General features: G+C 46.2%; 1 protein-coding gene across 4 annotated transcripts in view; it reads left to right on the forward strand.

The window, feature by feature from the left end:
• pdgfrl (platelet-derived growth factor receptor-like) overlaps positions 1-17,446 on the forward strand; it is a 52,510-nt gene that overhangs the window by 17,573 nt on the left and 17,491 nt on the right. For 3 of the 4 annotated variants that reach the window (XM_034223200.1, XM_034223198.1, XM_034223199.1), the window contains exon 6: positions 10,174-10,310. In XM_034223200.1, coding sequence (XP_034079091.1) covers positions 10,174-10,310 — 137 coding nt within the window. Of the gene's footprint in view, positions 1-4,057; positions 8,509-10,173; positions 10,311-17,446 lie in introns of those variants that run through there. The other variant, XR_004569687.1, reaches the window with a different exon arrangement.

Genomic DNA, 17,446 nt, shown 5'->3' on the forward strand with positions numbered 1-17,446 from the left:
AGGAGCAATCGTAGGTGTATGTGACGGACACATAAGGGTCGCCTTTGGAATAGTATGTACTGCCTCTGTAAGTGTAAGGACCGCCTTTGACCATATCTTTGATGCTTCTGTTACATACCGCAGGGGCTAAGCAGACGTATTTGGCTAGGTAGGAATAGGTCCTGTCGAGGTTTCTGCAGGGGGGAATTCTGCACAGGTCAATTTGTACTATTCCATCACTACCTGCTTGGAAAGTGAAGGTTCGTTTAGGAGACATTGGGGTAACTACTACCTCATATGTGGCCCGTTTGACCCTAGTTACGGATTCATCTGGCGGGGGAGTGGAGTCTGGGTGGTCAATGGAATCACATAAGATAAAAATAATGGCAACAGTCACAGTAGAAAACAGGACTAAGCCTGTGAAACATTTCCAGTTCTCATACATACACTGAACAAAAATATAAACGCAACACTTTTGTTTTTGCTTCCATTTTTCATGAGATGAACTCAAAGATCTAAAACATTTTCTATATATACAAAATAACCATTTCTCTCAAATATTGTTCACAAATCTGAAAAAATCTGTGATAGTGAGCACTTCTCCTTTGCCGAGATAATCCATCCCACCTCACAGGTGTGGCATATCAAGATGGGATTAGGTTAGGTTAGGGTAATGTTGTGAATCGAGTGGCCCATGGTGGTGGTGGGGTTATGGTATGGGCAGGCGTATGTTATGGATGACGAACACAGGCCACTCGATTCACAACATTACCCTAACCCTAACCCTACCCCTACCCCTCACACCAGATACTGACTGGTTTTCGGACCCCCCCAGACCCCCCCAATAAAGCAAAACTGCACGTTTCAGAGTGGCCTTTTATTATGGCCATTCTAAGGCACACCTGTGCAATAATCATGCTGTCTAATCAGCATCTTGATATGATAACTAAATACATAACTAAAATATAACTAAATATAAAGATAAATGCATTAAGAATGATAAAGATGGGTTTATTATTATATATATTATATACAAATAATTATATTAGATCTAGTTTTTTGCCTTAATCTATGGTCTGTGTCCTTTCGTTCATCCATTTACACCTATAGGGCCCATTCTATTTGTCAGTTTGAAGACCTTGCTGCACTAGCAACCTGTTAGGGGCTGGTTATCTCGATAACTAAAGCCTTTTTTGGGGGTTTGTTCCTCTACTAAGGAGAGCTGTCAGTTTCTCCACTCACTGCCGCGAGAGCCGCGCTCTGCTGCTGGCTGAGTTTAATTCCACTATCAGATAAACGATTGTCTGAGAGGGAAGAGGACAGCTTTTCTTCCAATTCATTATGAAACCCAGGCTTTGACAGATGCGATACGAATGTAAAGTCTGTAAAGCGACTTCCTCCCTGGAGCGAGCCAGCAAATAGCAGGTCGTCCAGAGGAAAACACACTCATCCCTCCTCTGTGTAGTGGCTCCAGCCTTCTATACACAAAAAATGCGAGGAGCCAGGAAATATCCAAACGCTATTTCCTGTGTTTCGGGATGATGGGTACGTGGAAGTATGCATTCCTGCGCTGCCCTTGAGGCAACCCAAGTGTGCTTGGACCGAAAGGGCTGCGCGGGGGCCTCCACACGCTGCGTATCACTCCGGCTCTCATCATGAGGCACGTACACGCTCAGGGGATGGATGGAGGTGTGTGCAGTGCTGTCCACACGAGGCGTTATAACGGCGCTCATGGGTTTTTTATGACCGTGTGTAGGAGGCGTATCTCGGACAGAGGAATGCCGCGAGCTCTGCAGGTTATTAACTGAGGTTAAAACCGGTAGGCTTCTGCCGCGAGCCCTGCTGTCTACTTAATGAACAGATTAGTGACAGCCGGCTTAATTAGCGAGCTCTGCAGTTAATTAACCGATAGGTTAAACCCAGCAGGCTTCTGCAGCGAGCGCTGACGCCGTGCCTGTAATGGTCGTCATGGTGACGAGCCACGCCATTGCCCTCGCCGCCGCTACCCGTGAGGCGAAAGGGCTGCGAGGAAGCCTCCACATGCTGCGTTTTACTCCGGCTGTCATCATGAGGCGTGTACACGCTCAGGGGATGAGTGGAGGTGTGCGCAGTGCTGTCCACATGAGGCGTTATAACGGCGCTCATGGGTTATTATGACCGTGTGTACGAGGCGTATCTCGGACAGAGGAATGCTGCGAGCTCTGCAGGTTATTAACCGATAGGTTGAAACCAGCAGGCTTCTGCAGGGAGCCCTGCTGTCTACTTAATCAACAGATTAGTGGCAGCTGGCTTAATTACCGGCTCTGCTTCCTCGGAGGCTCTCCAGGAGCGGGGGAGCCTCACTCCCCTTTGACTCGTCGCCGGGAGACCCTGTCTCTGGGGTGGTGGGGGAGCGGAGACGTGGGACGGAGCCCCTGCAGCCGCCGAAGGGCGAGTCTGATGCCGAGGCGGTTGCTGTGGGCGTCTCTCCGCGGACGCCGCAGCTGCTGCGAGCGTTGGTGCCTGTGGGCGCTCAGCAGGCTGGAGCCAGCTGTAAATGCTGGCGAATGCCGTCCGCCTGTTCCGCGGCCGTCTTCATGGACTCCACCATGGCGTGGAACTGGGGTCCGAACAGCCCGTCCGGGCTGATTGGAGCGTCCAGTCGCACTTTTCTGGCCGTCTCTGTAACAGACGCCTGCTTCCGCCTTTTATCTCTGCTGGTCATAATTCATTATGAACCCAGAACCACATGAGGGACAATCACGGACGCAGTTGTTGCTCATGATGATTCTCAATTGCTGTGCTTCAGAACTGTGCTGGTTTGCTGAAGAAAAGAGGGAGCAGATTGCCGGGCCTCCTTCCTATTTATACCGGAAGGAGGCCCGAGGGTGGGGCCCCCCTTGCAGGTGGGCGTGGACTACAAGTTTTCAGTGCTACGCAGGGGCGCAGGGGGATTACCCAATAGCGATAGCCTTAGAGGGCGAAGCCATATACGAAATAGAACCGGATTCCGGAGCTAAGAGGCTGCTCCGCTGCGGTGTGAACAGGAAAACCCGGTGCTTTTCAAGCTCCAGCTCCGAACCGGCCCTGAAACACCGTTGGTGTGAATGAGGTATAATTTGCATCACTGAGAATTGTGACATTAACCAGAGCTGTCTCTGTGCTATGATGTGTTCTAAAGCCAGACTGAAAATCTTCAAATAAGTCATTGTTTTTTAAGTAATCACACAACTGTTTTGCGACTGCTTTCTCAAGAATTTTTGAGAGGAACGGAAGATTAGAAATAGGTCTATAGTTGGCTAAAACCTCTGGATCGAGGTTGTGCTTTTTAAGAAGCGGTTTTATCACTGCTACTTTGAATGATTGTGGAACATAGCCTGATAATAAAGACATATTCATAATATTTAATAAAGAAGTGCTAATTAATGGAAAAACTTCCTTCAACAGCTTAGTTGGAATTGGGTCTAACATGCACGTTGATGGTTTAGAAGAGAGAATCATTGAATTTAATTGTTCAAGGTTTATGGCTGAAAAGCATTCTAGTTTACTATCTAGTGTAATATTAGAACTTACGTTTCCGGGAACTGTTGATAACACTATACTGGTCAAAGGCAAGAGGTCATTAATTTTGTTTCTAAGAGTAACAATTTTATCGTTAAGAAATCTTGCATTATTCTTATTCTCATCTATTAATGAAGAGTAGTAAGCTGCTCTCGCTTTACGCAGTGCTTTCTTATATTCATTGAGAGTAATATGCCAAATTAAACGAGATTCTTCAAGTTTAGTGGAACGCCATATCCTTTCAAGTTGTCTCGACTTTTGCTTTATTTTGCGGGTTTCGGCATTATGCCATGGAGCTAGTCCATGTTGTTTTATATTCTTCTTTTTCAAAGGAGCAACAGAGTCTAATTTTATTCGCAGTGCATCTGTAGCACTATCAACAACCTGTTCAATTTGGGGTGGTGTACATTTTGTATAAGTTTCCTCCCTTACATGCAGACATGCTATCGAGTTAAGTATTGCGACCAGTCGCAGCGGCTTTAGGACTCAAGTCTAGTGCCTTTTTAATGTTATTTCATGTTTATCTGTATATCTTTTTTTCACTTTTGTTAACATCATGCTGGGCAAATAACATCTTCAGCAGACACGATTTGCTAGAAATCGGATTACTCAGTGGAAGCGCCGTTACAGACGCGTTTATCCGCGAAAACAACATCCTATCGGAAATCGCCAGGAATCCCGGAGACCCATGATTCACTATTCCCGGAACTAAGCGTCGCAGACGGAGAAAGGAACGTAAACAAAAGCGGGGATGCAGAGCCGGCCTGCTGGAGAGGCTAAGGAACCGCCCGGACAAACCACCGTTACCAAGTATCTTTTTAACAAATGCAAGATCTCTCGCTAACAAGATGGACGAACTGAGACTACAGGTTGCAACAAACAGGACTGTGAAGGACAGCTGCGTGCTAATAGCCACAGAAACCTGGCTCCATCCATCCATCCATCCCGGACTTAGCTATCGAGCTAGCTGGCCGCACCTCCCATAGACAGGACCCGAGAATTGTCGGGGAAAACGCGAGGTGGTGGCCTCATTATATACACTAAGGATTCTTGGGGCACAAACAAAATCAGTGTGAGTAACCACTGTTCCCCGATCCTAGAAATTATGACAGTTAAATGCCGACCTAGATACCTTCCGAGGGAGTTCAATGTTGTATTGATAACGGCAGTATATATTCCACCAGAAGCCAATGCTAGCGCTAGATTTTTTTGCTGCAGTAGCTTAGCAGTTGCTATATGACAGCACGGTGTTGCTAGTTAATTTTCAAAAATAAATAAACAAACAATACCAGTGGGCCAAGCACGAGCCTGTTCATATTGTAGCGTTCACCGCTATTGCCACGCCTTACAGAACCAATCAATAGTATAACACTCATTATGACTTTTCCCCACACTCGAAGACAACTCCTACCGTCTCGTACTCCCTCCACACACATCGGAAAACACACACACACACACCTGGAAGGGGCGGTCTCTCCCTAACTCCCACCAACAACATTGCCTAAATAACTTTACGAATGTACTAAACTGTGCACATCTGATAACTGACATAACTATTAACTTGGACACGCTACAATATTATCATTAATATTTACATTAAAACACACACACGCGCACACGCACACGCACACACACACACGTTTGTCCTGCTCCGTTGGAGATCGCGGTCGTTTACGCTGACTTGTGAGAAATCTTTCCATTTTCGATCTGTGTTCGCATACTGAGAATTATAACAACATTAGCCAACTAACAGTTTGCGCTTTAACTTACAACGACCCCTGATAGATCTCGCGGAATGTGTATAAATATATATAGACGCATTTTCATAACAAAACAATGGGGTTGCTAAGCCGTTGCTAGGTCAATTGTTGGAGTTGCTATAGCAACTCCAAGCTACCCCCTGGCGCCGCCCCTGGCTACATGATACTATTAGCAGTCAACAAAGCATGTATCTTGAGGCTGTCCACATCATTGCGGGGGACTTTAACCATGCCAACTTAAAGGTAGTGCTTCCCAGACTCTACCAGCATGTTAAATGTGCCACGAGGGGGGATAAAACACTGGACAAGGTCTACACTAATATTAAGGGGGGCTACAAAGCTAAAGCGCTAGCGCACCTAGGCCAGTCAGATCATGTGTCCCTTCTCCTAATTCCGGCATACTCCCCCATCAGGAAAAGTGTTTCCACCACTATAAAGACAATTAAAACCTGGCCTTTAGACGCCACTCCACAGCTGCAAGACTGTTTTGAGAACACCGACTGGGGTTTTTTCAAACATGAGGACCTGGAACAGTACACATCAGCGGTCCTGGGATACATCAAGCACTGTTCAGACTCCGTCACTGTGGATAAGCGCATCCGGGTTCATCCCAACAAGAAGCCGTGGATGACTGGAGAGGTGCAGCGCCTGGTCAGGGAGAGGGACATTGCCTTCAGGACTGGTGAGAGGGAGCTGAACAGCACTGCCAGAGCCGACCTGAAGCGGGGGATCAAGCGGGCCAAGATGGACTACAAGGGGAAGATTGAGGACTGCTTCCGGGGCAACGACTCCAGGCGGGTGTAGCAGATGACCAACTACAAAAAACCCAGCCACCCCTCGGCCGACGGGGGTGACTCTCAGCTGGCGGAGGAGCTGAACTCCTTCTACGCCCGCTATGAGAAGGGGCTATCGGAAGCAGCCACACCATTACATCCACCTGCCCTCAGCAGCCTCACCCTCACGGAGCACAAGGTGAGACGCACACTGAAGGCAGTGAACCCGAGGAAAGCAGCGGGGCCGGACGGAGTCTTGGGACGGGTGCTGAGAGACTGCGCTGACCAGCTGGCGGGGATCTTCACCAAGATCTTCAACCAGTCCCTGTCCCAGGCCATCGTCCCATCCTGCCTGAAAACATCCACAATCATCCCGGTGCCGAAAAAGAACAACATCAGCTGCCTAAATGACTACCGTCCAGTGGCACTCACCTCCACCCCCGCTAAAGTTTTTGAGAAGGTGGTCCGTCCCCACATCGTCTCATCCCTCCTTCCCGGTCTGGATCCCCACCAGTTCGCCTACAGGGCCAACAGGTCCACGGAGGACGCCATCGCCACAGCTCTCCACTCTACCCTGTCTCACCTGGAGAGTAGGGGGAGCTACGCACGGATGCTCTTCGTGGACTTCAGCTCTGCATTCAATACCATCCTCCCTGACAGACTGGTGACCAAGCTTAGTGCTAATGCAGACAAAGCCTTCACACAAACCAGCTTCTGTAATTGGAAATGTGCAACTGATATCACCAAAGGTTTTTCAAGACATGCATCCAGCAAGGAAAATTTGAAATGCAACGCTCTCTGGATCGAATATGGTGCTCCTAGTGCTACAGGATCTGAGGTCTCCATGCTTGTTAATGAGGGGCAACTGGCAAGAAATCGCCAATATTTAAGTACGATCGTGGACATCATTGAGTTCCTTGTGTCACACCAGCAACCGCTCAGGGGGACGTTGGATGCTGTGGAGTCAAGAGAAGACGTGGAAAGTGGACTGTTTTTGTCTATGATGGAATATACACTGAGGAAAGACCCGGCCTTAGCAAAGGCATTCAGCACTATTCCGAAAAATGCCACATACACATCACATGACATTCAAAACGAAATAATAGGGCTCAAGAGTGAAATAGTGACCAGTGAAATAGTTGAAGAAATAGGAGACCGCTGGTACACTTTAAAGGTGGACGGGACCAAGGATCCAACAGGTTGTGAAAATGTGTCAATCGTGGGCCGTTATCTAAATAAGAACAATGATATTTTTGAGAGACTGCTGGTAATGGCCACTACGAAGCATTGTGGTGCCCTAAGTCTGACAGACCTTGTCATTTCTGAGCTAAGTAAGGCAGGCTTACAGTAACAACAGACAAAACCCACAGCCAGTGCTATGATGGTGCAAGTGTGATGTCAGGGAAAAGAGGAGGCGTACAGAAAATACTGCAGGAGAAAGTTGAGAGAGAAGTCCCATATGTGCATTGCTTCAACCACCAATTACATCTGGTGGTTATTCATGCCATGTCATCAGAGAACACTCTGCAAGTATTTTTTGATGTGTGTGACATGCTTTATCGGTTTCTGAAAAAACCAACTGTGTCCGCAGTGTACACAGGACAACGCCTGAAAAGGTTATTGGACCAAAGGTGGACCGGTCACCTAGGTACCGTGTCAGTCATAGTCAACAGTTATGATTCTGTCGAGCAGTTCCTTGTGGAGATTGACAGCAGTGGCCTTCCCACCCAACTAAGAGTAGAGGCAGCAGGCCTCCTAAAAGCAGTTCAAGAGCCCCACTTCAAGTTTACTGCGGTTATGGTCCACAAAATCCTCGCCCTTCTGGACCCTCCTAACAAAGTCTAGCAGGATAAAAAAACAGACCTCTACACTGGAGTTAAGGTTGTTAAAAGTGCGTTGGATTGCGTGGAGCATCTCCGGAGTGACTCGGAGTTCCAAGCCATTTGGGCATAGTGTTCCACTTGCAGCCCAGCTGATGCATCAGAACCAGCGGCTCCTCCACCAATGAAGAGAGCTCGCCAAGTCCCTACACCTGAAGCAGTACGTGGTTGAGAGTACTATAGGTCAGCGGGACATAGGAAGTGAGACAGAGTGCAAGCGGCTCTTCTTCAGCACATTGGACAGTGTCATTGGGGAAATTAACAGGAGATTTTCTGAACGAAACAGCCCTTTGTGCCCTTGACCCAGAAAATCCTCACTTTTTGGATGTGCAGAAGGTGACACCGCTGCTTGAGCTCATGAAAACCATGGTGGAATCTGAGTTTGCTGTAGCTCGAAACTTTTTGCAGTCTGAAATGGCCCGCTCTACTGGGGATGTGCACCCGAGAAAAGCCTGCATGAGACAATTGGCATGTGAGGCGGATCTCACAAAACAATTTCGGGAAAAAGACTGGAAGGAGCGCTTATTCAGAAAGTTCAATAAGCAAACAAGGAGGCTGCAACTTTACTGAAATAAGGTAATATACAATTCTGCAGATTTATCTTGTTAAAAAAAAGCTTGGTGTGTCAATGAATTACATTGCCAGTATTTTTGGTTGTTGTGTGACGACCCCTACTTTACCTGTTGTGTGTGTGTATGTCCTTTTAACGTTCAGCACTGATTGAGGGCACCTGGCTGTCAGTACGGTCATGAGGAGTGAAAGGCCTGAGCCAAGTACTTGCTTGCTCTCTCTGTTGGAGGATCTGTTTTGGAGAGCAGCTGCCTGACTTATGATTTTGTTTCCCTTCACCTTAGTTTGGCATTCAACACTTTGCACAACCACACCATGTTCACACACCCACACATACACTACTGATCTTACTGATTAACACATCCCATTGTGGTAGCTCTGTTTAGTTTAATGGTAATAATACATATCTTTCCTTATATCGCGTCCATTCCACGTTTTTGTTATGGCCAAGAGCCAGGCCGTGACAGTTGTGAAAAAAAAGGTCGCCCCCTCTGATTTTTTAACAGCCCCCTCAGTCATTTCATCCTGGAGCCGGGCCTGCCTGAAATGTTTGCTGAAATGAGATTTGCACCTTCCAAAGTAGGATGAATGCCGTCTCTCTTAATCAGACCAGGTTTTCCCCAGAAGGCTGTCCAATTAGCGGCATGACCTACTTTAAAACAAATGAATAATGACTATATAATCATATGTAAGAGATAATGTGCAGCGACGCGGTCATGCCGCTAATGTTATGCCGATCTAGATCCCTCCGCTTCGCGTCGGGCTCCTGATCAGCCTGTCGGTGTTCTTTTCCCCATAATGACCAAGTCGCTGCACATTATCCCGCTTATTACATGGCCACATTCTCAACAAAGTAACGATTTGACTCCCAATATTAATTTAAATGATTTTATGGATTTAGAAAATGATTTCATTGATTTAAAAAATAGTTGTATGTATTGATTTAAATTGACATGCATCCGCTAAGAAAAATAGTCCGTTGTTACTGTTTGAACTAACGTAGCAACGGAGGAACTGCTTCGATAGCGTTTTTGAGGAGCTTTTTGATTACAGATTTGAAAACATCGTTGCGTGCTTTAAAAGTAGCACAATTCATTATGTCAAACCTTGGAAAGTATCTAGATATCCCTGCCCTAATGCCAAAGTAACTGCCAACTGAATATGAGGGTTTCTGCCCCGTTACTTCTCTTCTTACTTCTATAAGAATAAAACAAGGAGGACGGAGATCTCTTTTTCTCCCCCTCTTCTGACAGCCCAGCAGCTGATCTCAAAGCACGCTCCCCTCTCCTGCAGGGGGGCGTGGCTCCTGCAAAAACAGGGCTGGAAAGAGCAAATAGAGCAAAATGAGGCATGGCTAAAATGCAGGATCGGTTTGGTATTTTGAAAAAAAACTATATTTATATAGGTATGGCCCTACAATATATGTTTCAAATATAGCATGATATGTCCCCTTTAAATGGAAACACAGTCAGATGTATGGGAGGAGAATTACAAGGTTAATTTATGAAATGGAAATGTAGTGAGGAGTTTTTGTCTGACAAGGCCGTCACAGCGACCAGCCCCTCCCCACAAATAACTGGCCCTAGATGGAGGTTAAAGTGTTCAAATGCTAAGCTTTCCTTTACAAATGTTTATGCATTTCTACATAATTGTTTGGTTTTCTTGTTATAGTTCCTAGCGGGGCACCATTGGTCAGCCTCGAAGTCTCTCCGGAATCTGTGACAGGCGGAGACAACGTCAACGTGACCTGCACAGTGCTGGGGGAGCCGGAGGGGGACGTGAGCTTCACCTGGTCTTATCCTGGACAGGTAAAAAGGGTTTGAAACATTAAGTTGACCTGATTCAGAAACAGGAACAGTTCAACAATCATCTGTATAAATCTGTGTTTATGTCAACTCACTTCAATTAAAATGTCCCATCAGACTTCCGGTTTGGCTGGATATGGAATAATCACGTTTTTGAGAGGCTCCGCTTCCTCCTCAAACAAATATATAATTTAACAATACATTTCTTCGTGAGAGGCATGCAAAAGTCGGCAGTATAAGCTGTTGAAGCGTAACAGAGACATGGGGAAACCGCAAAAGAACAAAAGTGCAGAGAAACAAACTACGACTGATGAAACTAGCGACGAGGCTAGCGCTAGCACCAGGCTGGATGCTAGCAGCGATCAGGACGAGGCTCCGACGAGGACGGACATCATGGCAGCTATCAATCAACTAAATCAAAATGTAAACTCGAAGTTCGAGTTGCTCAATGCCTCCATAGCTGGTCTGAAACAGTCACTGGGCGAGGTAGAACAGAGAGTAATTTCTACCGAAGGTGGACTGAACGAACACGAGACCCGAATCAAAGCTTTGGAAGACCAGTGCTCAAGATGGGCTGAGGAAGCCAGGTCGCTCAACGGGCGGGTGGACGACCTCGTCTCGCGCTCTCGACGACAAAACATTCGGATAATAGGTGTTAAGGAAGGCATGGAAAAGGGCAACCCAACACTTTGTTTCAAAAATACTATGCATAACCTAAATTTAGTTGATATCTGGAGGCTACTTAACCCTACTACCAGAGATTATTCTTTTTTCTCTCCTGTGCATAAATCCTATTCAAGGATTGACTTCATGTTGTTGGATTCTAAGCTGATCTCTAGTGTAGCGACTACACAATACCACAACATCTTGATCAGTGATTATGCTCCCATGTCACTCAATATCAGATTTAACAACCATAAAAGCGAACACAGCTGGAGATTCGATAACACAATTTTAAAAGAGAAAAGTTTTCTAAAATATATGTCGGATAGGCTGCCTGATATTATAGCTACAAACGATACAGGTGATGTGGATGATTCAGTATTATGGGAATCCATTAAAGCAGTGCTTAGGGGCAGCATCATATCCTATGTAGGTGGTAGGAGAAAACAAAGAGAAAGGAGGTTAGTGGAGCTGGATGAAGGTGTGTCTCAGCTAGAACGTTCATACAGAGCCTCCGGAGACCCCGACACATTAAACTCTATAGTTTCCCAAAGAGATGAATATAACACAATTTTATCCGCTCAGATTAGTAAACAGATGAACAGAATTAAACAGACGCAATTTGAATTAGGAGACAAACCTCAGAAATTGCTGGCACGACAGTTGAGACAGGCACAAGCCTCCCGGGCAATTCTGAGAATAAAATCAGACATGGGCACTGTCCTCACTGACCCTAAAGAAATAAATGCACGTTTCATGGAATTCTATTCAAATCTGTATAAGTCCAATGGTAATCGGGATACAGATGCAATTAAGTAATTTCTCTCTGAGCTGAACTTGCCTCATCTCAACGGTGAAGCAATAGCGGATCTAGACAAAGACATCTCTATGGAAGAGATAATAAAAGCAATTAGTGAATCTCCAAATAATAAGGCACCTGGCCCTGACGGATTCACTATAGAATTTTACAAGTGCTTCTATAAGGAACTATCCCCACTGCTGCTGCGTATGTTTAAACATGCAGCGTCAAATGGTCGACTGCCTCAAACGCTCTATAATGCAAATATTTCATTGATCTTGAAAAAGGGCCGGAATGAGCTGGAAGCCTCATCTTACAGACCTGTGTCACTGATCCCTAATGAAACAAAGTTGATTAGCAAAATTCTAGCTAATGTAGGAGCAAACACAATAGTGGTGGCTTAAAGCCCACCTCTGCTCCGCGCCGTCCTTTAGATGAGCCTGGTCAGATTTAATAAAAGGAGTTCAAAACACCGGCATAAAAGTTATAACAATAATCTGATTTTAATACAGTAAAAAACACAATACGAAATACAGAGTGCCCTGAAACAGAACACTCCGGGCTCCCCGCTCTACTGCCGTGCGATACAGATATCGGGACCAGCCAGTCAGAAACAGGGGGCATTTTGCATGAAGAAACAACAGTATATATGGACATATTTGGGGCGGAGATGTGTGTCGGCTCTTCCGTCCCATTTTACTCCTAAGCGAATCAGAGAGTCCGTGGGGAGGAGTTTGGGTCGGTTGCTCACTCCCCTAGGTGTTCTTACTGGTTGGATTCACTTTGGGTCGGGCCCAATACAGCGAATCAGAGTTCTGGGAAAAAGTATTTTTCTTCTGAACAGAGCGTGAGAGCCTCGGAATTACAAGGTCAGAATCACTTTTTATCTTATACCGGACCCAACTCCTTTAATTTCCCAGGGAAGGTTTCACACAAACTATTCTTTTAAAACAATCAAACATTGTACACAGATATATTGGTGCTTGGGATTATTCTCCCCAGCAAGAACCTTGGAAAAAGAACATGTGTGTGTGTTTAGTGAGGGGAAGTGTATGTGTGTGTGTGTGCTGATAAGCGGAGGCGTATGTGTTGATATCTGGGTTAAGGAGTTTATGCATGGAGACAGGAGGTGTATGTGTGTGTCTCAGGGTCTCTGGGTCATGGAGTGTAAGTAAGAAGGTTTATATATATAGGATTACTTTAAACAGTCCCAAATAATACATGTTCACTTCAATACAGTTCAAGATAATATCTGTTTATTTTAAAGGGATAGTGGAAATGGAACCTCAAATAGTTTCGTTTTAACTTATATACAAGCATAATTGCGTACCAAAACAATCACACCTGATTAAAAAAATATAATAATTGCCTTACGCATGTTAGAAGCACTTTATTGCAGCTTCCCCGAAGTTTTTTAGAAACGAAATGTTCGACTCAGCCAAACCGGAAGTGACGAAAACTTAGGAAGACGATACGATAACAAACCATGGCGTCTATGCAGAATGAACGTGGAAGGGCAAATATACCAGACAAAGAAGAAGGATTGTACGAGGTATCCAGTGATGATAGCGAGTCAGAAACATCCTCTCGGCTTTCCTACGAAAATGTCGTTTTAGGAACTGAATCTGAATCCGGTTCAGTAAGCGACGATGGTGACAATATTGAGCCAGACGATGGACCATTACGTCCTTATTTGTTCGAGCCCGAGCCCGAGGTGATGGTTCACGGCATGGGCAATGGCGAGGATGACCAGGACCAGGCGCCAGATGATGCACCCCTACGCACAAATAATCTTGACTGGTAGGTCCCTAAGCATAGCTCACGCATCTTAAGATCACCTGTAGCCTTTACAAATATTAATCATTGTTAACCAGTTAAGCCCGAAGGTCCCCCCAGTGGACCCCTCCCACAGTTTTTTTTCTCTCACATGTCTCAGGGCTTCTTAACATTTATGAAACTATTAATGTTTCATACCCTTTTAAAAGGTAAGAAACTCCACTAACTGACAATAAGAACAATTGTTAGCTAGAAAAAACACAAAAGTAATACCAAGCCTTTGAATTAGCATTGAGCGAAACAATGCTAACTAATGCTAACGCTTTTTTACACACAACACACGGTAGAAATGCCCTTATTACTATCTTAACTGCACAAACAAGATATACGATTTAAAGCTGAGACTCCACAGATTCCACACATGTAATGTCATCACTAATCCTAGGCTAGCCAGGCTGCCTGTCAAGTGTAGGCTGTACTCACAGTACTGTTAGTCTATCATGTCTATATGATGACTGTAGTGTACACATTCGACACTGTGTACCGGATAAATGGCGTTGTACAAAATGGTACAGGCTAATGATGCATTAAATCAACAAGAAAACATAATAAAATACACACTTCTTATGTATTCCACTTTCAATTTGAGCTAGAGACCGAGGAATCTCGAAACAATCGTCAGTAAAATGACGGGAGCACACGACTGCCGAATTACTCGTCAGCTTCGGCTCCGTGAAGTTTGCCCGTGTTATCTGAACAAATTTCACCCACTGACGACGAATGGCTGGGTTTCTTGGAAACGCATGCGTCGATACGCCATTCTCTGCATTTGCTGTCGCACTACAGCCATACAAAACACATCTATTCACCATAATAAAGGTCGGCTATTCACATGCAAATGCTATTGAATGTCCGCCATTGTTTGTGCCCGTCTTCCTATGCTCTCGTCATCACCCGAAGATTCCCGACGATTCCCGAAGTATTTCGTTTCATTGAGAGGGCGCAGTAAAATTGAAAATAAAATGAAACTAGGCGCATGAAATTAAAAAAAATTGTTTATTATGCTTATTTTTAATAAAAATACATAAGTTAAACCCAAAATTCGCGGATTTCCACTATCCCTTTAATACAGTTTAGAACAATATCTGGGTGCTTTACTAACCAATGCTAGCAGTACTGCTCGGAGGGCAGGAGCCCGCCGACAGCATAAAACGCTGCCGGCGGACGGCCGGTTCGCAAACCGGCCCGGCTCCGCCCCCCCGCGACCTTCGTAAAATGGCCGGACCCCCGGGCGGTCCCGGGACGGTCCCCGGGCCTCCGGCCGTCGCCGCGGCCCGCCCCGGCGACGACCCCCCCCCGGCGACCGGCGGGGTTTAACCCGTTAGGGGTCTCCCGGACGCCGTCCCGTCTCCGGCCACCAGGCGGAGGTGGCGGGGGCGTCCGCGGAGCCCGTACGGGAGCCCTCTTTCCGCGTATTACGCAGCGACGCTAGTATTCGCTCGCCGCGTACTTGTACTTGGGGGGGGGGGGGTGTCCGTCAACCCAATATGGCGCCCACTTACCATATATTACACAGTAACACATGTATTCGCTTGCTGTGTACTTGTACTTGGGGGGGGGGGGTGTCCGTCAACCCAATATGGCGCCCACTTACCATATATTACACAGTAACACATGTATTCGCTTGCTGTGTACTTGTACTTGGGGGGGGGGGGTGTCCGTCAACCCAATATGGCGCCCACTTACCATATATTACACAGTAACACATGTATTCGCTTGCTGTGTACTTGTACTTGGGGGGGGGGTGTCCGTCAACCCAATATGGCGCCCACTTACCATATATTACACAGTAACACATGTATTCGCTTGCTGTGTACTTGTACTTGGGGGGGGGTGTCCGTCAACCCAATATGGCGCCCACTTACCATATATTACACAGTAACACATGTATTCGCTTGCTGTGTACTTGTACTTGGGGGGGGGGTGTCCGTCAAGCCAATATGGCGCCCACTTACCATATATTACACAGTAACACATGTATTCGCTTGCTGTGTACTTGTACTTGGGGGGGGGTGTCCGTCAAGCCAATATGGCGCCCACTTACCATATATTACACAGTAACACATGTATTCACTTGCTGTGTACTTGTACTTGGGGGGGGGTGTCCGTCAAGCCAATATGGCGCCCACTTACCATATATTACACAGTAACACATGTATTCACTTGCTGTGTACTTGTACTTGGGGGGGGGGGTGTCCGTCAACCCAATATGGCGCCCACTTACCATATATTACACAGTAACACATGTATTCACTTGCTGTGTACTTGTACTTGGGGGGGGGTGTCCGTCAAGCCAATATGGCGCCCACTTACCATATATTACACAGTAACACATGTATTCACTTGCTGTGTACTTGTACTTGGGGGGGGGGTGTCCGTCAAGCCAATATGGCGCCCACTTACCATATATTACACAGTAACACATGTATTCACTTGCTGTGTACTTGTACTTGGGGGGGGGTGTCCGTCAAGCCAATATGGCGCCCACTTACCATATATTACACAGTAACACATGTATTCACTTGCTGTGTACTTGTACTTGGGGGGGGGTGTCCGTCAACCCAATATGGCGCCCACTTACCATATATTACACAGTAACACATGTATTCACTTGCTGTGTACTTGTACTTGGGGGGGGGGTGTCCGTCAACCCAATATGGCGCCCACTTACCATATATTACACAGTAACACATGTATTCACTTGCTGTGTACTTGTACTTGGGGGGGGGTGTCCGTCAACCCAATATGGCGCCCACTTACCATATATTACACAGTAACACATGTATTCACTTGCTGTGTACTTGTACTTGGGGGGGGTGTCCGTCAACCCAATATGGCGCCCACTTACCAAATATTACACAGTAACACATGTATTCACTTGCTGTGTACTTGTAACCAATATGGGTCCCACTTTCCGCATATTACACAGTAACACAAGTATTCACTTGCTGTGTACTTGTAACCAATACGGGTGCCCACTTTACGCATATTACACAGTAACACATGTATTCACTTGCTGTGTACTTGTAACCAATATGGGTCCCACTTTCCGCATATTACACAGTAACACAAGTATTCACTTGCTGTGTACTTGTACTTATGGGGGGGGGGGGTGTGTAGATGTAGGTGCCCACTTGTAGATCCCACATCTCAGGGGAGGCGCTCTCCGTCGTGCTGAACCCCTGCCCCATCCTAATATGGAAGCCCACTTGTAGATCCCACATCTCAGTGGAGGCGCTCTCCGTGGTGCTGAACCCCAATATAACCCTAACCCAATATTTCCGCCATCAAAATGTACAAACGACACATCAAATCACATCTACAGACCAAGACGAAGCGAATGGATATACTTTCAGACACCTATCGTGTGTAAATGTTTGCGAAAGTGTGAAGTATCCGAAACGGAGCATATTTCCACTTGGGTTATTGATTAGTAGTTAACAAATAATGACTATGCTATTACACTTTTGGTTTGACTTTAACAGCATGTGGTTAGCCACCATTTTAAAGGAGGAGTCACAGATGATATAAATATAAGACCCCAAAAGACGGACGCAGCAGCCCCAGCATCTCTCCATGTCATGAGCAAACAGGTTATATCACACTGCAAGGAGACAGAGCGCGAAAAGCACCTCTTTTGGGCCGCTCCAAGACCCCCAAAACACGGACGCAGCAGCTCCAGCATCTCACCCTGTCATGAGCAAACAGACTATATCACACTGCAAGGAGACAGAGCGCTAAAAGCACCTCTTTTGGGCCGCTCCAAGACCCCCAAAACACGGACGCAGCAGCTCCAGCATCTCACCCTGTCATGAGCAAACAGACTATATCACACTGCAAG

The sequence above is a fragment of the Gymnodraco acuticeps genome, unplaced genomic scaffold (genome assembly GCF_902827175.1).
Source record: "Gymnodraco acuticeps unplaced genomic scaffold, fGymAcu1.1, whole genome shotgun sequence".
In the NCBI taxonomy this organism is placed as follows: domain Eukaryota; kingdom Metazoa; phylum Chordata; class Actinopteri; order Perciformes; family Bathydraconidae; genus Gymnodraco; species Gymnodraco acuticeps.